Here is a 26,137-nt window from a genome sequence, read left to right on the forward strand (position 1 = left end):
TTTGACAGAATCACAAGAGCCTAAATAACACGATAGGCCAAGTCCAATCGATCTATATAATGAATACTGCGTCCTGAAAACAGAGAATAGATCTCCTTAGCAGCTGCCAATACAACAGCACAAACATTACCATGCATTAGACCAAAGAAAGAGAACACATATCTCTCTAAACCAAAAGAACTAGGCAGTATTGCATTAGTGGTCAGAGAGTTGGGGCCTGGGGCTGTGCTGGACTGTGGGTCCTGTGAACTGCTCAGAAAACGCTAACCTTCTCTGACCACAGCCGAGGTCTGGGAATCCCATGCCCTCAGGCCCTGGCCTGGCAGAGGAGGGCAGTATCCTGCTGTCATCTCCTGCCGTCTGGAGAGTTCTCTGGGTGTAGGAGTGGGGTGGAGGTGTGAGGTTCCTGGAAACTGCAGACAGCATCACCTTCCTTCTCCCCCAGAGTTCATCCTGCCCTGGCTCTCGCCCCTCAGAATGCTGGGGCAATACCCTAGCAGCTCTCACCCTGACCCCAAGGTCTTATGGAGTCTCCAGGTCTTTGGAGGAGCTAGGCTTACCCATCAGAACCAATGGAAGCTGACCTAGCCAGAGTCACCCACCTCCTTGAGCCAGCCCTGAACTCTTAACGTCTGGGGGAACAGACAACAAACCCAATAGACTCCCACCCCCTGCTCCCACCCGCTCCTTGAGAAAAATGAGTCCTCCAACCTTGATGTTCCCTTTGAGGATGGTCATGGACCCAGAGAGCCAGCCATGGACCCCTTCCTTCCAGGGAGAAACCAGCACTCTGAGGCCCCTAGACATATCCTCTGATATCCTTGTTCCTCAACTGAGTGAAGAGACCAGACCATTAGAAATAAAAAGACATACAGCAGTTTCTTTGAAAATGCTATATTAAACCACAATGGTATATTATGATCAATTGGGTGAACTGGAGACTTGCAGACTTCCTGTCCCCAGGTGAGGTCTTCCTGCAAAGGAGGCTGGGCTTCTGGCTTCACAGGTTACAGCAGAGATGGGGGTGAGCCAGGGAGAGGAGTGGGGAGGGGAGGTGGGGGAGGGGTAGGAAGTGGGGGGCACTAAGGGAGAGGAGGAAGAGTTAGGGGAATGAGGAGGAGGGGCTGAGGGAGCTTTCCCCACCTCAGGGCCCCTCTTCTCCTCATCTTCAGGGACCTGGGAACCTACCTGCCACCCCCCACCCACCGGGATCCAGGGCCCTTAGGGGTGACAGGAAGGATGGGGACTCAGAATGGGGGACCTGGCCTAGGGAACCCCAGTTGGGGGTCCTAAGATGCAGAGGGCATCTGTACCTACCTAGGGAGAGGGGGTGGGGAGGAGGGAGGATTTAGCAGTGGGGCATGGAGATGTGGGGGGCAGGGGGGATTTAGGATTGAGGGTAGAAAGATGAGGAAGGGGAAAGTATGGAAACAGGGAGACACAGGGCGGGAGTGTGGGGGAGGAGGGACTTAAGAAGAAGTGGGTTCAGAGGGAAATGGAAACCCACTCCAGGATTCTTGCCTGGAGAATCCCAGGGATGGAGGAGCCTGGTTGGCTGCTCTCTATGGGGTCGCACAGAGTCGGGCATGACTGAAGCGACTTAGCAGCAGAGGCAGCAGCTTCAGAGGGGAGAGGGTTAAGAAGTGGTGGAGGGGCGCAGCAGGGAGTTACAGAAGGACAGGGTAGGAGGCTGGGACAGGCTGCAGGCTGCTTACAGGTATGGGGGGAAGACCTGGCTGGCAGTAGGGATGCACACGGGAAAAGGAGAGGCAGAGGCCTGAGCCTCAGGGAAGGACACGGGGACTGGGGATGTGAGTGAAGCCATATGAGCATGAAGGCCGACACAGGAAGGTGCATTGGGACAGAGGTCAGACTCAAGACATCTGCTTTCACTATAACCAACAGGAAGTACCAGGAGGAGTGGGCCACTTGCATTTTGCAGGTGACAAAACCGAAGTTCGGAGAAGTTACTGACTTGCCCAAGGTCCCACAGTGGAAGAGCGTGGATTTGAACTGGGTCTCCAGGTGGGTTTTACCCAAGTTGGGGGAAGGATGAGGGTAGGCGGAGGTCTGTTATGCCCTAGGAAACCAGGAGACTGAGCCGCACGAGCCCGTGGCCATCTCTCCAAAGGCAGTGCAGATGGTTCTCTCCGCTGTCCGGGCAGGTGGAGAGGGCTGTGTGGGCTCACAGTGAGGACGAGACCACCTCAGGTCTGTGAATATGCACCTGCCATAGAATTCACAAGACGGGCAGTGAGAATAAGGAACCATCCTGCAGGGGCCTGGCTAGGAGGTCACTGCCTCCTGTCCCAGCCAGCCCTCTGCCCTGGGAGAGGGGCATCAGGAGCTGGACCTGTGACAGCTCCTTCCCATCAACCCATCCCGACCCCTCACCCTGGCATTGGTGTCCACGGTGTCCAAGGCCACAGGGAAGTTTTCTTCGTTAACTAGAGAGAGAGAAAAGAGAACAAAGGGAGGAAGAGGAAGAGGTGGGGAGTAAAAGGGGGAGGGAAGGAAAGTGAGGAAGGCAGGGCCTCAGGGCGTTCCTGGGCCCCTGGGCCTGCCCTGCAGGGAGGTCCTGTGCAGGACCTGGGCCTTAGAGGGGTGCGTGGAAGCAGCGAAGTAAACTCTAGGGCAGGAGGTAGACGCCTGTCTTGGACAAGAGAAGTCCTCTGGTCTGCCCAGACCAAAATGGTGCCCAGGGAAGCACCCTCCAGCCCCCACCTTCTCCAGGAGACAAGACTCACCTCTTCTGTCATCCTGGAAGGCAAAGTTAGAAAAAGCCGGTTTTGCACTCTCATCCCAGGTCTCGAACCACTTCCTGTCGTCCCTGGACCTGCCAGAAGGGCGCCGCGTTGTCAGAGCAGGGTAACCTGGTCTGGGACGCCTTTCCCCTCACCCATCCACCCCCAGCTCACTCACCTGCCTCGGCCTTGCCTGTCCCTCCTCTGGGAGCGCACAACGAACACGCTCAGCGCCACCACCAGCAGCAGCAGAAGCAGGGCCCCAGCTCCCGCCAGGCCCCCGACCAGCGCCTTCCAGGAGATGGCCACCTCGCAGCGCGGGCCCAAGAACCAGTGCGTGTCCGTGGAGAAGCAGCTGGAGGACGGGGTCACAGGTCAACACCACCTCACCACCTCCCGCGCCAGGACAATAAGTGCCCCTAGACAACCCAGGTCCTGGCAAGTGGGAGGGGCTCCACCAGGAGACGAGGGGGCGGTGCCGGAGGGGCCAGATGATTGGCCCAGCTGGCTGTGGGCGGGGCCTCACCGGCAAGAAGGACCACTCCTCTGCAGAACGCATTGGCCCTGATGGCAGTCAATGGCGCCTTTCACGCCTGCCGTGCATTTGGTGACACAGCGGAGCTGGTTCTCCTCCAGTAAAGGGAAGTAGAAATCCTTAAAACCTTCGGCAGCAGCGCGGCGACAGATGGCTGGGGGGTAGGTAGGGGGTTGCAGATGTAAAGACCTCATCCATTCTACTCTGGGGCCTGGCTATGGTAATTCTGAAAATCGATAGAGGACTGCATTTCCGCGGGTGCCGTGTCAGCGGGTAGACCGTGGGATTATGAATGCAGGGTAGGCTCGTCACCCTCTCCTCACCTTCCCTGTTGATCCTTGCCCACGCGGAAGCTACCAACAAGGACCTGAGAGGCAGCCCTGCCAGGTCGGTACCACTTGCATCCCCAAAAGGTCTCCCCCTCCTCCTTGGGAATTTCAATGACAGATGTCCCTTGTGGGACGGGTCCCGGCCACCTGGGGCCACTCAGCCCTTTGCCCCACCTCTCACCTTCAGGTGACAGCTCTGTCCTGGTGGTGTTGTTCACCTTGATGGAGTCAGGCTTAAAACACAGGACTGGGGGGCACAGGCACAGGTGGAATCGGGGGAGGCACAGGAAGGGACAGAGAGCGCTCTGTCAGTATGGGGGAGGTTTGGATGGGCCATGAAGGAAGGCTCCTTGGGCCTCCCTCATGTCCCCTGAATAGCCAGGGGTCCTCAGCCACCCGGGAGACCTTGAGCAACTCTCTCTTCTGCAGCTCCTGGGTTCTGACAACCCTTCCTTAGGCTCACCCTTGACCCGGTTTTCTGTGGACCTGTCTCTCTTCTCCTATCCTGCCTGAGGTGCCACAGGGCTGACACCTGCCCCCCGAAGACCCCTGTGTGAGTTGGAGCAGGCTGGGATGGTGGCTGTGACCCTGACCCCTCCCTCCAGCCCCAGGCCCCCAGCCTCTGTTCACCTTGGTCATTTTGGCAGCTGTTCCCATCCTGGCTAACATTCTGGAGCTCCTCCTTCAAGGCCACCTTCACCTTCTCATACTCCTCCTCCAGCTGGAGGCTGAAGGGTAACTCCAGCAGGACTAGATATTCCACCACGATGCTGCCATTCCTGGGGGCAGGGGTGGGGTGCAGAGAGCCTTAAAAGGGGCCCAGGCCCAAGCCACCATACAACTGTAGAAGGGCATTTCCGGACCAGCCACAGCTATGCAGGTGTTGGCAGGAAGGGGCAGAGGCAATGAGATGGGATTCCAGACTGATTATGTCCAGAAGGGGCTGCTAGCCTGGGTAGGCGGGACAAGGAATGATTAACATTCTCTTTGTGTTCCCTCAAGCCATAATCAAACCAGGCCCTTCTGGGCTCTCTGCCTCCCTCTTGCTGACCCATCCACTAGACCAGTTGCCAACCAGAGAGACCAGCTATGGTTCAGACACCAGGCACCAAGCCTCAGGCACCACCTCCCTGTAGATCCCAATCATTCTGCATCCAGCATGCTTCAAGGAGAGGGGAGCCATCCCTCCTACAGAGGAATGAATCCTGAAAGTGATCCCCAAACACCCTCCATGGAGTAGTTTCCTTGCCTCCTCCGTCCATCCCTCTCTTTATGACATTGAATGATTCCAAAAGCAAGGGATGGCTTCTTTGGCCCTTCTTTGTGCTCTCCACCCACCACCACACACACTTGACACTGCTTCCACAGCCCCGGAAAGGGGTCCTACCTCAGAGAAAGGATCTGCACCTCCTTGAACCCCTGCACATTTTGGTAAATCTTCTTTATCTGAAATGTGAAGGATCCTGGCTCACATCTGAACCTCCAATCAGAGGGCACCCCCAGGCCCAAGCTCCACTCCAAGGTCATTTGAGTTTTGAATTCCCCCACCCCTTCCTCCTCACCTGATCCCGGAAGGTGTTCGTGAAATCCCTGTAGACCTTGGAACTGTTGTCATTGAGGTCCAGGGAAAACTCCTGGTTGACAGACACCTCCATGCCCACTTCACTGTCCACCATATCTGTACACAACATGCCCTGCTCTGGTCACTTCAACGTCCATTCCTGTCTGACGTCACCACCCTAACCCAGAAGCTGCTCCCACTGCCCCTCTCCATGTTCCCTGAGGACTGAATGAATAGCAGAAGGAAGGAGGTAGGATTTCTGGGATGTGTTGTCCTGAGATGTGAGAAATACTGGAAGTGGGATGTCCCACAGTCAGTTCTGTAGTCCCTCTCTAGTCTGCCCCAGTGGGAAGAAGAATAGTGGCCCCAAAGATGTCTATGTATAATCCCCAGAACCTGGAAATATATTATGCTACATGACAAGGAGGAGCTAAAGTGGCAGAAAGAATTAAGGGTACTAATCAGCTGACTTTAATATGGGAAAATTAACGTGGAATATATGATTGAGCCCAGTGTAATCACAAGAGTCCTTAGCAGGGGAAGAGGGACTCAGAAGAAATGAGAACCACTCAGGGGATGATGTTAAGTATGGAAAAAAGGAACAGACATGCAATGTGGCTGGCATCAAAGATGTAGCCAGGGGGCCTTGAGGAAGAAATGTAGGAGGCTGGAGAATGTGGAAAGGGCAAAGAAATGGATTCTCCCCTAGGGCTACCAAAAAGAACCCAGCCCTAGCCAACACCTTGATTTTAGCCCTGAAAGACTCAGGTTGGACTTCTACAAAATTCTACAGTAATACATTTGCATGGTTCATCTGCTGAGTTTGTGGTAATTTGATACAGCAGAAATTAGCAACACAGACTGGGAGGAGGTCCTAGGAAAGAGAGTGGCCCCAGTGACCTCCTGGAGGTAAGAGTGGAGGATAGGTATGGTATGGGGTAGAAGAGAGCATGAGGGAGAAAACAGGGATAAAGAGATTTGGCAAAATGGTTGGTCTCATTAAAGTGACACCTCCCAAGAGAAAGTGCAAAAAGCAACTCACCCAGATATATCTCTCTGGCAGCCAACTCGCAGTGGGAGCCATAGAAAGTTCGGGGACAGAAGCACTGGCCCTGCGTCCAGCTGCCACCATTGTCACAAGCGCCTGGGTGGCGAGTGAAAAGGGAAGTTCAGGCCAGGACTGACCATGGTCATGGGATTCAGCAAGGGAATGAGAAGGCGTAAAAAGGAGGCAGGAGCTCCAACCTGGGCTGCTGGTAAACCTGGACTGTGTGGTCATCTGAGTAGTCGTCAAAGTTGTCCAGCGAGATGTATGCGTAGAGAGAGTCTTGGTGTCCACCAGTATCCGTGGAACTCTGGTGATTGGTAGGCTTTGAGGTGTCAACTTGCGTGTAGCCATCATGGAAGATGAAGATCTCCTTCTGCGTTTCACGATGCGTGGGGAGGTAATGAGGCCAGGCACAGGCCGAGTATTTACAAAGTTGGAGTTGATCCAGGTCCCACTATTAGGCCTTAGTTTGCTTGGGAAAACCGTGTTGATGGGAATTCTTCCAGTGTTGATAGAACTAGGAGCAGCAGTCTTGTTGGAGGGGTTAGTGTCCAGCTTGGGAGAAGTACCCAGTTTATCAGGGAACAGAGTTGTCATACTTGTGGAATTGGGAGAGGTGACCATCTCAGTAGTAGAGGTAAAAACTGATAATGGGACAGTGGGCATAGAGGTAACTTCAGCATTTGGACCCACTTCGATACATGGTGTAGTGGGAGAAGCAGACACTATTGTAACTGATATGGATTCTGGACACAGGGTGGTGGAAGACAGAGTCAGCATGGTGGTCGTCTGGGTAGAAGATGTCATTATGGAAGTCATGGTGGAAGAAGTTTTTGTCGTTTCAGTTGATGAAAAGGTGGAAAAAGCAGTGAGAGAGGAAGGGCCTGTGTTCTCTGCACTGGACATATGAGAGGAGGTAGAAAAAGAGCTACTTGTCGTGGAGACCCCTGAACTTGAGCTAGTAGAAGATAGGGATGATATTGTTATTGCAGGTATTGAAGAGGAGATGATGGTACCAAAAGGGGTACTTATCGCATTAGTAGAAGTACTCAATATAGGGAAAGCTGAAGAGGGAGAAACACCTGAAGTCCTGAGAGCTGTTATGGAGGTGGCTGCTGTTGCCATGTTTGTGGTCCCAGTCTTGGCAACTTCTGTGGTCGAGGGAGTGCTCGAGGATGCTGTGATCAAGGTGGCAGGGGGAGACGTATGCATGGGAATGGTGACCTCAGTTCTGGTTATGGTAAACGTCCCAGTCGGAGATGAAGAGGTGGACATGGACTGGGTGGCAGGGATTGTGGATAGGGTAAATGGAGGGGTGGAGGCTGTGGGTTCAGTGGGTACTAGTTCTGTGGTTGGGACAGATGGAAATGATACAGGCGAACTGGATGCTGTCAAGGTACTACTGGTCACTGGCATAGAGACTGGAGATGTCTGAAAATGGACTGTACTTGTTTGAGTGGCTGAGGATGTGATGGGAGAAACAGAAGTAATGTCTGTTGTCAGAGACTCTACAGAAAGGGTACTGATAGGAATAACTGTGGTTCTCAAAGTGGATGAAGCAAGCAGGGCTGTGTCCCTCATTGTGGCTGTTTCTACAGAAGCTGCAGTGGAGGACAGTCCCATGGAACTGGACTGATACAGGTATAGATCAGTGCTGGTGGGTGCCAAAGTGCTTTCAGCGGTTTCCTGCATTGAATTAGACATGTTAATTGCATATGAGGTGGTATTGTCTGCCTGAGTGGTCCAGGTACTGCTGCTAGGCATGAGAGAATGACCTAAAGATGGACCTGGAATGCTGGTAGAGAGGAAGGGAGTTGCTGTACTTTGCATGTTAGGGAACACAGATGTCTCACTGGGCCTGGTGGCCAAGGTTGTCACGATATTAGAGGTTGTTCCTGTATTATGGGTAGGGGGAGAAGATGGGATATTATCTGTGGTGGAGGGGGGAGGTGCCAGACAGGGAAAGTGTCCAGCTGAGGTCGGCCTTGGAGGTGGAGGAACCAGCAGAATTCATGAATGTGGACTGGGTGGAGGCTGGTGACAGGGTAGACACTTCTATACTGTCAGAGGAGGCAGGTACAGTCGTGGATGTCTGCACAATAGTGGAGCTACACACAGACGCAGTGAAAGCCGACCTGGAAATGTTCCCAGGAGACGAGGTGGTTGAAGAGGTGATGTGCAGAGCACTTTGGTGTTTTGTGGGGATGAGTGTGGTCACCAAGTGTGTGCTATCAGACTGGGTGGTTTCTGCAGTGGAGAGCAAGGGCAGAGGGGCTGTGATTGAGGTGGTTAAATTTGCAGTCTGTCAGACTGGTGATTGCTGTCGAGGAAGTGAGGACAGAATAGATAGGAGGTGAACAAAGAGAAGTGGTGTAGGGTGAGAGGATATTGGATGTCAACGTGGACAGGCGATTTCTATTGCTGGTGGAACTGGAGACTGGATCTGTGGTTGCGGTAGGAGTGAAGGAAGGTACCCTAGTGGACAATAACAAGGTATATCTGGTGGGAAGTGAAAGGCTGGCAGTGGTGTGGGTGGTGGGGAGTCTGGTCATGTCAGTGGGCAGAGGGCTGGTGTTCGGGGTGGAGGCGGAGGCGGGCTCTGTGCTGGGGGCAGGTGGAGGGGAGCGAGGCACCCCGTGGACGCGGTCGGGCTATTGGTGGCCACGGGAGTGGAGGTGGTGGATGCGGGAGCATAGAGTGTGCTGCTGGAGGTGGTGGAGGATGTGACTGGCGGCGGCGAGGGAACCCCCGTGGCGACAGGCTGGCTAGAGGTGTCACTGGGAGGAGTCCCCGTGGTGGTGGGGTGCGGGGGCGGCACACTGGCGCTCGGGGCAGGTGGGCTGGCACCCTCGGCCAGAGTGGTACTGGCCCTGGTACGGCCGGAGGCCGGGGAGGAGGCGCCTAGCGATGTGGCGGGAATGGCGCTGGAGCGGAAGGGAGTCGCCGTGCTGCGGGGAGTGGTGAAGATGGAGGCGGCGGCCGGCGTGCTGGCCGAGGTTGCCTGGACAGGGAAGGTGCTGTGTGTGCGGTGGGTGGTGGGGCCGGAGGAGATGATCCCGGTGGTGGGGGTGGCCGTGGGCGTGGCCTAGGCCATGGCCGTGGCCGCGGGGGTGGGGGTGGGGGTGGCTGAGGTGCTGGCCAGAGCGAGTGTGGAGCCGAGGGCCACGGCGGAGGGGGCGGTGGTGGATGGAGCCGCGGGGCCGGTGGATGTGGCCTCGGTGGTGGCGGGCGTGGAGTTTGGGGCTCCCGTCCTGACGGAGGAGGGAGGGAGAGTCGTGGATGTGTGCAGCGTGGCGGAGGCCGGGAGGGGTGAGGTGAATGCGGAAGTGAGGGTGCCCCCGCTGGAGTAGATGGTGGAAGAGGTGAGGGCCGGAGCGCTGGGCCGTGCGGTGGGCCTGGGCGTGGTCACCAGGAGGGTGCTAGCAGCCCCGGTGGTGTGTGCGGCGGCGGCAGAGGGCAGAGTGGCCGTGAGGGAGGTGGCCGGGGCTGCGGTGTCCCTGGGAGTGGCGACCTGTGTGGTGGAGCCGGTGGGCGTGCTGGCGGGAGTCAAGGCGCCGGCAGTGGTGTGGGTGATGCTTTTGAACTGTGGTGTTGCAGAAGACTCTTGAGAGTCCCTTGGACTGCAAGGAGATCCAACCAGTCCATCCTGAAGGAGGTCAGTCCTGGAAATTCATTGGAAGCACTGATGTTGAAGCTGAAACTCCAATACTTTGGCCACCTGATGCAAAGAGCTGACTCATTTGAAAAGACCCTGATGCTGGGAGGGATTGAGGGCAGGAGGAGAAGGGGACAACAGAGGATGAGATGGTTAGATGGCATCACCGACTCAGCGGACATGGGTTTGGGTAGACTCCGGGAGTTGGTGATGGACAGGGAGGCCTGGCGTGCTGTGGTTCATGGGGTCTCAAAGAGTCAGACACGACTGAGTGACTGAACTGAACTGAACTGAGTCTCCTTGGACTGTTTTCCTTTATTTCATCATTTTTCACTTCTCTGATTAAACTTATTTTTTGACTAAAGTTTTCCACAAGCAAAAGGCAGGCAGAAGACATGGCAAGGACCACAGAGTCCTGCTCCGTTTCACTTTCCCACCACACACCCTGACCCCAACAAGTGCCCACTCACGAATCATCCACCTCTTGGCTTCCCATTGTCCAAGCCATAGGGTTAGTCTCTTTAGAACAGACCAGCTCAAAGAGCTAACAACCAGGGTTCATGAGCCATCACCAGCCAGACCACTCTGAGGTCAGCCTGTTGGTGGCTGGTTTACTCCCTTCTGAGAGCTCCACCTGAAGAAGCACGTGTGCACTGCTAGGAGCTGTGACTGCGGGAGTGGATGGGGTTCTGTCCCCTTCCAGAGCTGGGACCAAAATCCTAGGGGACTCCTCCCCTCCTGCTGTCTGTGCCACAATGTCTGAGCCATACCTTCCGGAGTCGCAGACCCATCTAATGCAAACGGCAGCCCTGCTAGAGAGATACCCTGAGCTATTTCACTAGTATTTTGCCTTCTCAAAAGTGGTTCTCTGCTCTGATCCCCAGTTCCATATGTACCTTTCTTTACCTGGCAGCACAAGGAGGGACAAGCCTACCAGCTCCCAGTTGCTATTTTCCTTCAGCTCTGGTTTGATAAACCCAGAGGCAGAATTCACTGATAGAGGTGGCAGAGTCTGACCTTGAAGGATGCCAAAGGATATGTTCTTTGTATTGTGTGTTGTGTTGCTCGGTTGTGTCTATTTGAGACCCCATGGGCTGCAGCCTGCCAGGCTCCTCTGTCCATGGTGATTCTCCAGGCAAGAATACTGGAGTGAGTTGCTACGCCCTCCTCCAGATGATCTTCCCAACCCTGGGATCGAACCCAGGTCTCCTGCACTGCAGGTGGATTCTTTACCAGCTGAGCTACCATGTTCTGTGCATTAGGAGAAAAGAACAAGACTGTACCCCTGAAGGCTCTGCTGGAGTAGGCGGGGCCTCAGGGATGGTGGGGGCGGAGAGGGCAGGTCTGATCTGTTGTTCGGGTTTTGTTGTTTATTTGGCTGCACCAGGTCTCAGTTGGGGCACACAGATCTTTAGTCGTGGCATGTGGGATCTAGTTTCCTGACCAGTGATCGAACCCAGACCCTCTGCACTGGGAACATGGAGTCTTATCCACTGGACCTTCAGGGAAGTTCCTGTTGTTCGAGTTTTAAGACTTTCCACAGGTTGACCCACTCAACAATGTGTTGTTGGTCCAGCTGTTCAGGTGGGGTCCCCGCAGCCATGAGGTCAAACCACATGTGCTTCCAGGTCATTTTCCCCTGACCCTTTAGAGCCCATTAGGATAGCCCCTTTGGCTTTCTGAGCCGCTTCTCCATCTCTGGTCTTTCCCCCAGCCTGCACCCATTCCTGGGATTTGTCAGTTTCCCCCAGATCAGCAAAGGGTGGCCCAAGTCATAAATATCGTGAGTCACAACTGGGCTCAGCATGGCCAACCCTTCCCACACCAGGTAGAGGGTGGACGGGAGCATCCTAGCTCTCATTCCTGCAGTGAAGGTGGCCAAATCAGGGCCTTTGAAGACAGGGGCAATGTGCAACTAAGACCCAGTGCAGCCAAATAAATAATGGATGTCCCAGGTGGTCCAGTGGTTAAGACTCCATACTCCCAATGCAGGGGCCCTGGGCTCACTCCCTGGTCAGGGAACTAGACCCCCATGTGCTGCAACTGAAGATCATGCATGCTGCAACTAAGACCCGGTACAGGCAAATAAAAAACACATTTTAAAAGGGCGGGGGCACATAGATTTCCTGCCTCGTTCCCAACTTCCTATGAATTTGTTGCACCTCCTCTATAGATTTCCGGGGTCCCACAGGCCCAGGAAGGTCCCTGTCATTGAGCAAGCCTCCCTGCCAGATAGAATAATCCAGTCTCTAAGGGAGTGAGGACCCTGAACCTCCTGCAGGCTTGTCGGAGGCTACAGTGTCTGGTGCTGTACTTTTTTTCTGCCTCCACCAGGTCAGGGAAACCATCACCTCTCATATCCCATGGCCACACCAACCATGCCTGCTAACTTTCCCTGGCCTTTAGCTGAAATTTGGCACCTATATCCAAAGCTCAGTGGGTGTGTATTCTTTCACCACGAACATTTCCTGGATACATGTCATTTAAAACTAATTAACAAGTACTAAACTTATAAAACTACATAACAGTTCAAAGGAAAATGTTAAAACAGGTAAGAAGATAAACAATAAGGTCCTACTATAAGGCACAAGGAACTATATTCAGTATCTTGTAATAGCCTATAATGAAAAAGAATATGAAAATATATGTGTGTGTGTATATATATATATGTGTGTGTGTGTGTGAATCACTTTGCTGTACACGAGAATCTAACACAACACTGTAAAACCACTATACTAAAGAAAAACTAAAAAATTATAAGATAAAAAGATAATAAATAGAAACAAAGGAAGGGCGGGAAGGCAGAAGAAGAAAAGTATCAAGATTATTGCTCACAGTAGGGAATTAATTCCTAAAGAAACAGAATTACAGCTATAAGTTACATATTCTATAACACTAACCATTGTTAAATAACTTAATATTCCAAATTATCAGAAGAAACATACACAAAATAAAGCATAGTCCAAACAATAAAAGTGTTTTTAAGTTATAAAAAATAGGGGAGAAAATGTAAGACAAAAAAGCTGTCAAATAATAAAAGAAAATGAATTGAGTTCACCTATATTTCAAAGAGTTTAACACTGGCACACAAAGAAAAACCCAACTCTGCTATTTATAAAAGATACATCTCAAAGTGATTCAGAAACTTTTTTGAATATTTTAATTTTATTGGAGTACAGTTGATTTGCAATGTTGTGTTAGTTTCAAGTGTACAGCAACGCGATTCAGTTACGTAAATACATATGCTCACTATTTTGAAATTCTTTTCTCGATTCAGAAACTTTTGATGGCCAAAAGTTTCCTGCTGCTGCTGCTGCTGCTAAGTCGCTTCAGTCGTGTCCGACTCTGTGCGACCCCATAGACGGCAGCCCACCAGGCTCCCCCGTCCCTGGGATTTTCCAGGCAAGAGCACTGGAGTGAGTTGCCGTTTCCTTCTCCAATGCATGAAAGTGAAAAGTGAAAGTGAAGTTGCTCAGTCGTGTCCGACTCTTCGGGACCCCATGGACTGCAGCCTACCAGGCTCCTCCATCCATAGGCAAATGCCAATGAGAAAGTGAAGGTCATAATATTATTCTCGTTTATTATAATCCTCTTATTCCTTATTTCCTTCCTATATATTTTTTTCCTTTGGAATATCTGCCAGGGTATCCAAGGCTAAGAGTTTTGACAATCTGTGCGCCAGCAGTTAGAGCACAATGTTTTGAAAACAGCAAAGATCCAGTGTGTGGATTTACAGACACAGTTGCAATACAGAGGAAAAGAGGAAGAATCTAAGAACCAAAGAGTATCCTGGTTACAACTCTTACATTAAAATTATGGTGAGAGGAGTTGCAGGTTCAATCCCTGATGGGGGACTAGGATGCCACATGGCACATGGCGAAAAAACTCAAACAAAGACCTCCCTCCAGCACTCCTTGTGTCACAACCTCTTCCCACCCGGAGCTTCTGAAAACTACTAATCTGCCCGCTATTCCCGCAGCTTTGTCTTTGTGAGAAGTCATATAAATGAAGCGTTTGAGTTTGGCTTCTTTCATTCCGCATAATGCCTTTCGGAGTCACCCAAGTTATTGGTGTATCAATTCGGGCTTTCCAGGTGGCACTAGTGGTAAAGAATCCGCCTGCCAGTGCAGGAGATGCAAGAGACACGGGCTCGATCCCTGGGTGGGGAAGATCCCCTGGAGTAGGAAATGGCAACTCACTCGGGTATTCTTGCCTGGGAGATCCCATGGACAGAGGAGCCTGGCAGGCTACAGTCCCTGGGGTCGCAAAGAGTCAGACATGACTGACTGGGCACAATAGTTCTTTCATTTTATTGCGGACTTATTCTGTGGTGTAGCTACACAGTTTATTTAGTCATTCACTGCTGGATGAACATTTGGATCATTTTCAATGTGTGGCATTTCTATGAGAACAGAAAATTTCACTTTTCTAATGCCAACACCCAGGAGAGGGATCGATGTGTCATACGGTAAGTCACAGAAGAGGAGGCTGGCTCCAAAGCATGCCAACTCCATCACAGGCCAGAGTTCCCACCCAAAACCCAGGGCCTCCCCTTACCAGCTCATGAAAGGAAGCAAACGCTTAACCTCTCTGTCAATTTCAGTTTCCTGTCTGTTACCTTGTAAGGATTACAGGATGTATCCCTTTGGGATGTTGTGAGCAAGAATTAAATACGATGGTGTTTTGCCAAGCGGTCAGGCCAGTGGCTAGCAAACAAGCCCCCAGTAAATGCTGATGTGGAAGTAATGCTGAGTTTGGGCTACTCACCAACCCCACTCTGGTGTCCCCGATGTTGTGGACGTTCAACTTGGGACTCCAGCTGTCCAAAGGACCACTGGCCATGCGGCTAACTCTGCAGTCAGCCCCAGCAGGCCCTGCTGTCCTCTGCACCACTCCTGGGTCCAATGCTCAGTGTCGGTGGGCCATAGCCAGGTTCATTCAAGAAACCTCTGCTTTGGGCTGACTCTCACTGGCTGGCTAATACCTGCAGGCAGCCAGGAGCGGCTGGGAACACTTACAGGAACTCCCTGGGTGTCAGACATAGATGGTACCTCGTTCAACCTCGCCAGCTGTTCCCAAGGAGTCAGCTAAGATGCGCTGCTAACATTTAAACCAAAGCCATCATCAGGGTTGGCTGGAGCCTGTTTGAAACCAGGACCTGAGAAGGCAACAGGTCAGTGCTCCAGGATCCATCAGATGAGTGCTGAGTCACGCTCCTAGATCCTGAGTTCCTTCAGGATTCTGACAGAGCAGATAAATGATAACCTGGGGCTAAATGTATTTACTGTGAATTAAATTACACATTTCACTTCTTTCGGAACCTGTATGTTCCGAAATGCTTGGCTTTACCCATCAGAGCCAAAGGTGGCTCTGACCATTGTGGCCAGTGGCAGCAGTCACCACTCTAGTGGGTGACCCCACCAGAGTCACCCACCACCCAAAGCCAGCTCTGAGCTCTTAACATTAAGGGGCACAGATGACAAACTCCACAGGCTCACGCCCCCTGCTCCCACCCACTCCCTGAAAACATGGGTCCTCCAGTCTTTACATTCCCTTTGAAATCGTGGCCCTTGAGAGCTGGCCAAAGAACCCTTCCTTCCTCATGGGAAAAACCAGCACTCCCAGGCGCCCCCCACAGCATCTCTTCCAATGTACTTGCTCCTCAACCGATGGGAGCACGAGGAAAAAAAAGGCACAGAGCAGGTTTTCTGTTTTGTTTTGTTTTGTTTACAACAAATATTACATTATGTACAGCTGGTTGAACTGGAGACTTGCAGACTTCCTGTCCCCAGGTGAGGTCTTCCTGCAAAGGAGGCTGGGCTCCTGGCTTCACAGGTTACAGCAGAGATGGGGGTGAGCCAGGGAGAGGAAGGGTGAGGAGAGGTGGGGGAGGGGTAGGAAGTGGGGGCCACGAAGGGAGAGGAGGGAGAGTTAGGGGAATGGGGAGGGAGTGCTGAGGGAGCTTTCCCACCTCAGGTCCCCTCTTCCCCTCATCTTCAGGGGCCCGGGAACCTACCTGCCACCCCCCACCCACCTGGATCCAGGGCCCTTACGGGTGACAGGAAGGATGGGGACTCAGAATGGGGGACCTGGCCTAGGGAACCCCAGTTGGGGGTCCTAAGATGCAGAGGGCATCTGTACCTACCTAGGGAGAGGGAGTGGGGAGAAGGGAGGATTTAGGAGTGGGGCATGGAGATGTGGGGAGCAGGGGGGATTTAGGGTTGAGGGTAAAAAGATAAGGAAGGGGAAAGTATGGAAACAGGGAGACACAGGGCGGGAGTGTGGGGGAGGAGGGACTTAAGAAGAAGTGGGTTCAGAGGGAAATGGAAACCCACTCCAGGATTCTTGCCTGGAGAATCCCAGGGACGGAGGAGCCTGGTTGGCTGCTCTCTATGGGGTCGCACAGAGTCGGGCATGAGTGAAGCAACTTAGCAGCAGCAGCAGCTTCAGAGGGGAGAGGGTTAAGAAGTGGTAGAGGGGCGCAGCAGGGAGTTACAGAAGGACAGGGTAGGAGGCTGGGACAGGCTGCAGGCTGCTTACAGGTACGGGGGGAGGACCTGGCTGGCAGTAGGGATGCACACAGGAAAAAGAGAGGCAGAGGCCTGAGCCTCGGGGAAGGACACGGGGACTGGGGATGTGAGTGAAGCCATATGAGCACTAAGGCCGACACAGGAAGGTGCATCGGGACAGAGGTCGGACCCAAGACATCTGGTTTCACTATAACCAACAGGAAGTACCAGGAGGAGTGGCCACTTGCATTTTGCAGGTGACAAAACCGAAGTTCGGAGAAGTTACTGACTTGCCCAAGGTCCCACAGTGGAAGAGCGTGGATTTGAACTGGGTCTCCAGGTGGGTTTCACCCAAGTTGGGGGAAGGATGAGGGTAGGCGGAGGTCTGTTATGCCCTAGGAAACCAGGAGACTGAGCCGTACGAGCCCGTGGCCATCTCTCCAAAGGCAGTGCAGATGGTTCTCTCCGCTGTCCGGGCAGGTGGAGAGGGCTGTGTGGGCTCACAGTGAGAACAAGACCACCTCAGGTCTGTGAATATGCACCTGCCATAGAATTCACAAGACGGGCAGTGAGAATAACGAACCATCCTGCAGGGGCCTGGCTAGGAGGTCACTGCCTCTTGTCCCAGCCAGCCCTCTGCCCTGGGAGAGGGGCATCAGGAGCTGGACCTGTGACAGCTCCTTCCCATCAACCCATCCCGACCCCTCACACTGGCAATGGTGTCCACGGTGTTCAAGGCCACAGGGAAGTTGTCTTCATTAACTAGAGAGAAAAGAGAACAGAGGGAGGAAGAGGAAGAGGTGGGGAGTAAAAGGGGGAGGGAAGGAACGTGAGGAAGGCAGGGCCTCAGGGCATTCCTGGGCCCCTGGGCCTGCCCTGCAGGGATGGCCTGTGCAAGACTTGGGCCTTAGAGGGGGGCGCATGGAAGCAGCAAGGGCAGGAGGTAAATGCCTATCTTGGACAAGAGAAGTCCTCTAGTCTCCCGGGGAGGAAATGATGCCCAGGGAAGCACCCCCCACCTTTGCCAGGAGTCAAGACTCACTGTCATCTACGAAGCTTGAGTTAGAAAAAGTCCCCGTAGAGTTCTCATTCCAGGTCTCGAACCACTTCCTGTCATCCCTGGACCTTCCAGAAGGCCGCCACGTCATCAGGGTAGGGTAACCTGGTCCGGGACGCCTTTCCCCTCACCCATCCACCCCCAGCTCACTCACCTGCCTCGGCCTTGCCTATCCCTCCTCCGGGAGCGCACAACGAACACGCTCAGCGTCACCACCAGCAGCAGCAGAAGCAGGGCCCCGGCTCCCGCCAGGCCCCCGACCAGCGCCTTCCAGGAAATGGCCACCTCGCAGCGCGGGCCCGAGAACCAGTGCGTGTCCGTGGAGAAGCAGCTGGAGGAGAGGGGTCCCAGGTCAACACCATCTCACCACCTCCTGGGTCTATTCCATCGCGCTGCTGGACCATCCTGGTCCTGGCAGGTGGGTGGGACTCCATCCTGGAGCCAGTGGGTGGGACTCCATCCTGGAGCAAGTGGGTGGGGCCTCTGGCGGGGTCGGCGGTTAGGGGTCGAGGATTGGCCTAGCTGGCTGTGGGCGGGGCCTCACCGGCAAGAAGGACCACTCCTCTGCAGAACGCATTGGCCCTGATGGCAGTCAATGGCGCCTTTCACGCCTGCCGTGCATTTGGTGACACAGCGGAGCTGGTTCTCCTCCAGGAAAGGGAAGTAGAAATCCTCAAAACCTTCGGCAGCAGCGCGGCGACAGATGGCTGGGGGGTAGGTAGGGGGTTGCAGACGTAAAGACCTCATCCATTCTACTCTGGGGCCTGGCTATGGTAATTCTGAAAATCGATAGAGGACTGCATTTCCGCGGGTGGCGTGTCAGCGGGTAGACCGTGGGATTATGAGTGCAGGGTAGGCTCGTCACCCTCTCCTCACCTTCCCTGTTGATCCTTGCCCACGCGGAAGCTACCAACAAGGACCTGAGAGGCAGCCCTGCCAGGTCGGTACCACTTGCGTCCCCAAAAGGTCTCCCCCTCCTCCTTGGGAATTTCAATGGACAGATGTCCCTTGTGGGACGGGTCCCGGCCACCTGGGGCCACTCAGCCCTTTGCCCCACCTCTCACCTTCAGGTGACAGCTCCGTCCTGGTGGTGTTGTTCACCTTGATGGAGTCAGGCTTAAAACACAGGACTGGGGGGCACAGGCACAGGTGGAATCGGGGGAGGCACAGGAAGGGACAGAGAGCGCTCTGTCAGTATGGGGGAGGTTTGGATGGGCCATGAAGGAAGGCTCCTTGGGCCTCCCTCATGTCCCCTGAATATCCAGGGGTCCTCAGCCAGCCGGGAGACCTTGAGCAACTCTCTCTTCTGCAGCTCCTAGGTTCTGACAACCCTTCCTTAGGCTCACCCATGACCCGGTTTTCTGTGGACCTGTCTCTCTTCTCCTATCCTGCCTGAGGTACCACAGGGCTGACACCTGCCCCCCGAAGGCCCCTGTGTGAGTTGAAGCAGGCTGGGATGGTGGCTGTGACCCTGACCCCTCCTTCCAGCCCCAGGCCCCCGCCTCTGTTCACCTTGGTCATTCTGGCAGCTGTTCCCATCCTGGCTGACATTCTGGAGCTCCTCCTTCAAGGCCACCTTCACCTTCTCATACTCCTCCTCCAGCTGGAGGCTGAAGGGTAACTCCAGCAGGACTAGATATTCCACCACGATGCTGCCTTTCCTAGGGGCAGGGGTGGGGTGCAGAGAGCCTTAAAAGGGGCCCAGGCCCAAGCCACCATACAACTGTAGAAGGGCATTTCTGGACCAGCCACAGCTATGCAGGTGTTGGCAGGAAGGGGCAGAGGCAATGAGATGGGATTCCAGACTGATTATGTCCAGAAGGGGCTGCTAGCCTGGGTAGGCGGGACAAGGAATGATTAACATTCTCTTTGTGTTCCCTCAAGCCATAATCAAACCAGGCCCTTCTGGGCTCTCTGCCTCCCTCTTGCTGACCCATCCACTAGACCAGTTGCCAACCAGAGAGACCAGCTATGGTTCAGACACCAGGCACCAAGCCTCAGGCACCACCTCCCTGTGGATCCCAATCATTCTGCATCCAGCATGCTTCAAGGAGAGGGGAGCCATCCCTCCTACAGAGGAATGAATCCTGAAAGTGATCCCCAAACACCCTCCATGGAGTAGTTTCCTTGCCTCCTCCGTCCATCCCTCTCTTTATGACATCGAATGATTCTGAAAGCAAGGGATGGCTTCTTTGGCCCTTCTTTGTGCTCTCCACCCACCACCACACACACTTGACACTTGCCTCCACAGCCCCGGAAAGGGGTCCTACCTCAGAGAAAGGATCTGCACCTCCTTGAACCCCTGCACATTTTGGTAAATCTTCTTTATCTGAAATGCCAAGGATCCCGTCTTAACCTCCAACCAGAGGGCACCCCGGGGCCCAAGCTACACTCCAAGGGCATACCCCTGAATTTTGCCCCCTTCCTCCTCACCTGATCCTGGAAGGCTTTCGTGAAATCCTTGTAGACCTGAGAACTGTTGTCATTGAGGTCCGGGGAGAACTCCTGGTTGACAGACACCTCCATGCCCACTTCGGCATCCACTTTGTCTGCACAACATGCCTTGCTCTGGTCATTTCACGATCCCTTCCTGTCTAACATCACTGCCAGCACCCTAACCCAGAAGCTGCTCCCATGGACCCTCTCCATGTTCCCTGAGGACTGACTGAATAGCAGGAGAGAGAGAGGTAGGAATTCTGGAAGGTGTTGTTCCAAGATGTGAGAAACACTGGAAGTGGGGGTGTCCAGCAGTCAGTTCTGTAGTCTCTCAGCTCTCCCAGTGTGAAGCAGAATAACAAAGGTGCCTATGTCTAATCCCAAAGCCTGGGAATATGTTTACGCTACATGACAGGGAGCAATCAAAGTGGCAGATAGAACTAAACGTACTACTCTGCTGATTTAATATTGGAAAATTAACAAGGACTATCTGGTGCACCTAGTATAATCATCAGGTCCATAGAGAGAGGAGGAGGGAGGCAGAAAAGTCAGAATCACTCAAAGAATGATGTAAGTATGGAAATAAGGAACAGACATGCAATGCTTCTGGCATCAAAGGGAGCCAGGGGGCCTTGTGACAAAGAAGATGGGCAGCTCTCAAGTCTGGGAAAGGGCAAAGGAATAGATTCTCCCCAAGGCCACCAGAAAGAACCGTCCTAGGCAACACCTTAATTTTAGCCCTTCAAGACTCATGTCGGGCTTCTAATCAACAGAATTGCAAAATAATAAACTTGTATTGTTCATCTGCTAAGTTTGTGGTAATTTGGTACAGGAGAAATTAGAACCTAATACAACTCCAAGCAACACAAACTGGGAGGAGATGTCAGAAAAGAGAGTGACCCCAGCGACCTCCTGGAGGTAAGAGTGGAGAGTAGTCATGGTCTGGGGTTGAGGAGAGCACGAGGGAGAAAGCAGAAGAGATTTGGCAAAATGATTGGGCCCGTTTGAGGCGGTGGCACCTCCTGAGAGAAAGAGCAGAGACCAACTCACCCATACTTATCTCTTCCACAGCGAACTCGCATTGGGGGCCATTGAAAGTGCTAAGGCAGGAGCAGCGGTCCTGCGTCCAGGTGCCACCATTATCACAAGTGCCTGGGTAGCAAGCAAAAAGGGGAAGTTCAGGCCACGACTCTCCTTAGTCATGGGAATTTAGCAGGAGAAGGAGGAGAGGCAACAAGGAAGCAGGTGATCCAAACCTGGGGTGGTGGTCTCCCTGGACTGTGTGGTCATCTGGGTTGTGGTTGAAGTTGTCCTGGATGACGTAACGGTGGAGAGAGTCTTGGTGGTGTCCGCTGGTGTCTCTGAGGAACTTCTTCTGGGTGGGCTGGGAGTTGTCAACTCACTTGTAGTCACCATGGAAGATGAAGAGCTGCTACTTGATTTCGTGGTCAGTGGGAGGCTAGTGAAGCCTGTTACACGTGGGGTAGTTACAAAGTTGGTGCTGATCCAGGTCCCAGTGGTGGATCTTTTTTGCTCGGGAAAACTGTGCTAGTGGGAGTGATCCCAGTGCTGATAGAACTAGGAGCAGCAGTCTGGTTGGTGGGGTGAGTTTCCAGAATGGAAGTAGAACTGTCCGGTTTTACAGGGAACAGAGTTGTCATGGTTGTGGAACTGGGAGAGGTGGCCATCTCAGTAGTAGAGGTAAAAACAGACAATGGGACGGTGGGTGTAGAGGTAACTTCAGCATTTGAACCCACTTCAATACATGGTGTAGTGGGAGAAGCAGACACTATTGTAACTGATATGGATTCTGGACACGGGGTGGTGGAAGACAGAGTCAGCATGGTGGTTGTCTGGGTAGGAGATGTCATTAGGGAAGTCATGGTGGAAGAAGTTTTTGTCATTTCAGTTGATGAAAAGTTGGGAAAAGCAGTGAGAGAGGAAGGGCCTGTGTTCTCTGCACTGGACATATGAGAGGAGGTAGAAAAAGAGCTACTTGTCATGGAGACCCCTGAACTTGGGCTAGTAGAAGATAGGGATGATATTGTTATTGCAGGTATTGAAGAGGAGATGATGGTACCAAAAGGGGTACTTATCGCATTAGTAGAAGTACTCAATATAGGGAAAGCTGAAGAGGGAGAAACACCTGAAGTCCTGAGAGCTGTTATGGAGGTGGGTGTTGTTGCCATGTTTGTGGTCCCAGTCTTGGCAACTTCTGTGGTCGAGGGAGTGCTCGAGGATGCTGTGATCAAGGTGGCAAGGGGAGACGTATGTGTGGGAGTGGTGACCTCAGTTCTGGTTGTGGTAAATGTCCCAGTCGGAGATGAAGGGGTGGACGTGGACTGGGTGGCAGGGATCGTGGGTAGGGTAAACGGAGGGGTGGAGGCTGTGGTTTCAGTGGGTACTGGTTCTGTGGTTGGGAAAGATGGAAATGATACAGGCGAACTGGATGCTGTCAAGTATACAGTTGACCAGTGAATACTGGTCACTGGCATAGAGACTGGAGATGTCTGAAAATGGACTGTACTTGTTTGAGTGGCTAAGGATGTGATGGGAGAAATAGAAGTAATATCTGTTGTCAGAGACTCTACAGAAACGGTACCAATAGGAGTAACTGTGGTTCTCAAAGCAGATGAAGCAAGCAGGGTTGTGTCCCTCGTCTTGGCTGTTTGTGTAGAAGCTGTAGTGGAGGACAGTCCCATGGAACTAGACTGATACGTGTCTGTATCAGTGGTGGTGGGTGCCAAAGTGGTTTCAGCTGTTTCCTGCATTGAATTAGACGTGCTCAAGGCAGATGAGGTGGTACTGTCTGCCTGAGAGGTCCCGGTACTGCTGGTAGGCACGAGAGAAGGGCCTAAAGATGTAGCTGGAATGCTGGTAGAGAGGAAGGCACTTGCTGTACTTTGGGTGGAAGGGAACACGGATGTGTCACTAGGCCTAGTGGCCAAGGTTGTGACAATATTAGAGACTGTGTCTGTATTATGGGTGGTGGGGGAAGAAGGGATGATATTTGTGCTAGTGGGGGAGGGGCTAGACGGTGCAAGTGTGGAGCTGAGGTCAGGCTTGAAGGTTGAGGATCCAACGGGATTCATGGATATGGACGGGGTGGTGGCTGGTGTTACAATACGGGCTTCGGTACTGACAGAGGAGGGAGGTACAGTCGTGGATGTCTGCACGATGGTGGAGCCAGGGAGGGATGCAGTGAATGCAGATGTGGCCGTGCTTCCGGTGGAGTCGGTGACTGAAGAGGAGAGGATCGCAGTGGTATGGACTGTTGTGGGGGTGAGTGTGGTCACCACGTGTGTGCTGGCAGCCTGGGTGGTTTCTGTAGTGGAGAGCCAGGGCAGAGGGGCTGTGGTCGAGGTGGGGGCTGCAGTGTCCGTGGGAGTGGTGATTTCTGTCGTGGGCCTAGTGGAAGTAGTGGTGGGAGGTGACGGGATGGAAATAGGGTAGGGAGTGGGGATACTGGATGCAGGGCTCATGATTCTGGTGGAAGTGGAGGCTGGCTCTGTGCTTGAGGTAGGAGTGGATGAAGGCACACTCGTGGACAATGTCAGGGTACTGGTGTCAATGGGAGTCGAGGTGGTGGATGCCGGAGAATGGAGTGTGCTGGTGGGAGTGGCAGAGGATGTGACTGACGGAGGAGAGGACACCTCCGTGGTGACAGGCTGGCTGGAGGTGTCACTGGGAGGAGTTGCTGTGGTTGTGTGCAGTGCACTGGTGCCTGTGGCAGGTGAGGTGGTACTTGTTCCCTGATCCATCCTGGTAGTGCTGGTAGACGTGGAAGAAGTGCCTGGAGATGTAGCTGGAATGCTGGTCGTGAGGAAGGGAGTCGCTGTGCTGTGCACACTCATGAACATGGATGTTGTACTCGGCCTGGTGGCTGAAGTGGCTTCGACACTGAAGGTTGTGTCATTTTTTGGGGTAGTGGCAAAAGATGAAATGACATTTGTGTCTCCGCTTGTAGGTGAGGTGCTAGAGAAAGTCAGTGTGGAGCTGAGGTTGGTGGTAGAGGTCAGTGAGACAGTGGTACTCCTGGATGTGGACTCGGTTGTGGCTAGCGTGGTTTTCCTTCCTGTGGAGAAGCTGGTTGAAGATGTGATACCTGGTGTTCTTTGTGTTGCTATTGATGTGGGTGTTACTATGTTTGTAGTCCCAGTCTTGTCTATTTCTGTAATTGAAGTGGTTGGCAATGTTGCTGTAATTGAGGTGACTGGGTTTGAAATATAGGTGGGAGTGGTGATTTCTTTTGGGGTCGTGGTCAGAGTAGTAGTGGGAAATGGAGGGGTGGACGTAGCCTGGGTAGTCGTTATTATCAAAGTGGATAGAGGGGAAGTGTTTGAGGATGTAGTTAGGACTGGTTCTGTGGTCAGAGCAGGTGAAGACTGAGGCTTACTGATGAGTGATGTCAAGGTATTGGTAGTCACTGAAGTGGAAGTAATGGTTGTCGGATAATTGTATTTGTAGGTGTGTCTGATGATGTAGTTGGGGGAGTAGAAGTAATCTCTGTCGTTACAGATTCTTTAGAAACAACAGTCGTAGTAATAAAGGTGGTTTTCCTGGTGGAAGAAGCATGAGATGTTGGGTCCCTTGTCTCGCCTATTTCTTCAGTGGCTACAGTGGTGGAGGGTGGGGCCGTGGTTGTGGGAGTTTTCCCTGCAGTGGTGACTGTGGGGGGACTGGTCATGGCGGAGGTGACTCTCTTGGTTGTTGACATGGGATAAGTACTGGTGATGGTTGTCCGTGGTGTCTCTGTCCCAGGTGTGGTGGTGTGAGAGCTGGGGAAGGACACCTGGGTCTGGCTCACGCAGGTGGTGGTGGGGTAAGTGGTGGTGACTATGAGGCTCGTTGGATTGGTGCACTCTGTCGAGCCCGTATAGACGATCATGGTAGGTGGGGTGGTTTCAACCTTGAAGACAAATTTGGACGTGGGGCTTGGTGGGGGGTTGGAATTGATGGGTGATTTGAGCAATGTTTCAGACAGGGATTTCGAGTGGGGGGAGGTGCTGATAGTCTTGGGTATGTTTTCCCTAGCATCAGGACTGGGAGAAGTTTGGGGGGTGTTCAGTGGCCACTTTGCTGTGCCTTTGGAGTGTGGGGAATTCCTCAGAGCAGTGTGCCAAAGCTCATTAGAGGTGGATGTGGCCATGGCTGAAGTTCCTGTATTGGCGGTAGAACAGAGGAACTCAGTGGTAGGTCGGCCCATCACCTTAACACCACATATTTACTCACTTCCCCATGTTCCAGGTACGTGTCACAAAAGGTAGGAAGTGCCACCAGTTATTCCCCCATCAGAGCACTTTGGGGCCGGGTCCTTCCAGGTTCTAAAGGCCAACATCTGTCTGCTCCCCAGGGCAGCCTCACCAAGGGGAATTGGGATGGGAAGGAAACCTTAATCCTTTGCCCACTTGTCTTCCAGCCTTGGGATTGAGACAGACAGGGACCGGGGACCCTTCAGTGCAGTGCTGCAATGACTTCACCTAGACACACCTCTCCCTGGGCAACAAAATATGGAGAAAGTATATGGGACTACCGTGCTATGCTGTGCTTAGTCACTCAGTCGGGTCTGACTCTTTGTGGACCCCATGGACTATAGCCTTCCAGGCTCCTCCGTCCATGGGATTCTCCAGGCGGGAATACTGGAGTGGGTTGCCATGTCCTCCTCCAGGGGATCTTCCTGACCCAGGGATCATATCCAGGTCTCCCACCTTGCAGGTGGATTCTTTACTGTCTGAGCTACCAGGGAAGCCCATATGGGACTATTATATGGAACTAAAATAACTGCTTGCATTGGCAGTTGGGGCAATATTATGGGCAAAAGATACAAAGAGACCAAAAACTCAAGCGCCATTTTTAAAGAGCCCAGAACAAAGAAGCCAAAGCAGGGAGTCAGGAGCAAAGAGCAGGGTACTGTGCGTGCCACCTTCACACAACGCCACTTACACGGTGGGCAAAACACCTAAACCACCCCTCTGGCCCATCCCCTGGACACACATGTACCATCACCCCACATAAGGTGCAAGCTCGCCTCCCCCTCCTCAGGGAGTTATTAATAGCAAGCAAGGGAACCTGCTATTTATTCTCGCTTCCCCCTTCTGCAGCAGAGGCCCCAGCAAAGTCTTGCCTGAAATTTTGGTCTGGCCTCTTGTCAATTTCTATGGATTGGAGAAACCCAAGAACCCTGGTCAGTATCAGGATGGCAGTGATGAGCACGCAGGTTCAGCGTGCTACCTCATCCCATCGCCTCTCCCATCCCTTCCTCC

General features: G+C 53.1%; 2 protein-coding genes across 2 annotated transcripts in view; both read right to left on the reverse strand.

Annotated features, from left to right (window-relative positions):
* The window catches only part of LOC129637672 (mucin-12-like), a 62,624-nt gene extending 61,886 nt beyond the window's left edge, over positions 1-738 (reverse strand). The window contains exons 1-2 of the mRNA XM_055561887.1: positions 682-738; positions 279-372 (exon numbers count right to left, since the gene is read on the reverse strand). Of these exons, the coding sequence (XP_055417862.1) occupies positions 279-372; positions 682-738 (151 nt within the window). The remainder of the gene's footprint in view (positions 1-278; positions 373-681) is intronic.
* Positions 739-1,859: 1,121 nt separating this feature from the next.
* LOC129637673 (mucin-3B-like) lies at positions 1,860-6,568 on the reverse strand. Its single transcript, XM_055561888.1, is given in 11 exon segments — positions 1,860-2,227; positions 2,395-2,447; positions 2,748-2,830; positions 2,908-3,099; positions 3,271-3,433; positions 3,790-3,855; positions 4,239-4,387; positions 4,996-5,054; positions 5,171-5,286; positions 6,212-6,313; positions 6,415-6,568. Coding segments are annotated over 11 exon segments (1,179 nt in total). The 3' UTR covers positions 1,860-2,185.
* Positions 6,569-26,137: the final 19,569 nt, after the last annotated feature.

The sequence above is a fragment of the Bubalus kerabau genome, chromosome 23 (genome assembly GCF_029407905.1).
Source record: "Bubalus kerabau isolate K-KA32 ecotype Philippines breed swamp buffalo chromosome 23, PCC_UOA_SB_1v2, whole genome shotgun sequence".
Classification (NCBI taxonomy): domain Eukaryota; kingdom Metazoa; phylum Chordata; class Mammalia; order Artiodactyla; family Bovidae; genus Bubalus; species Bubalus kerabau.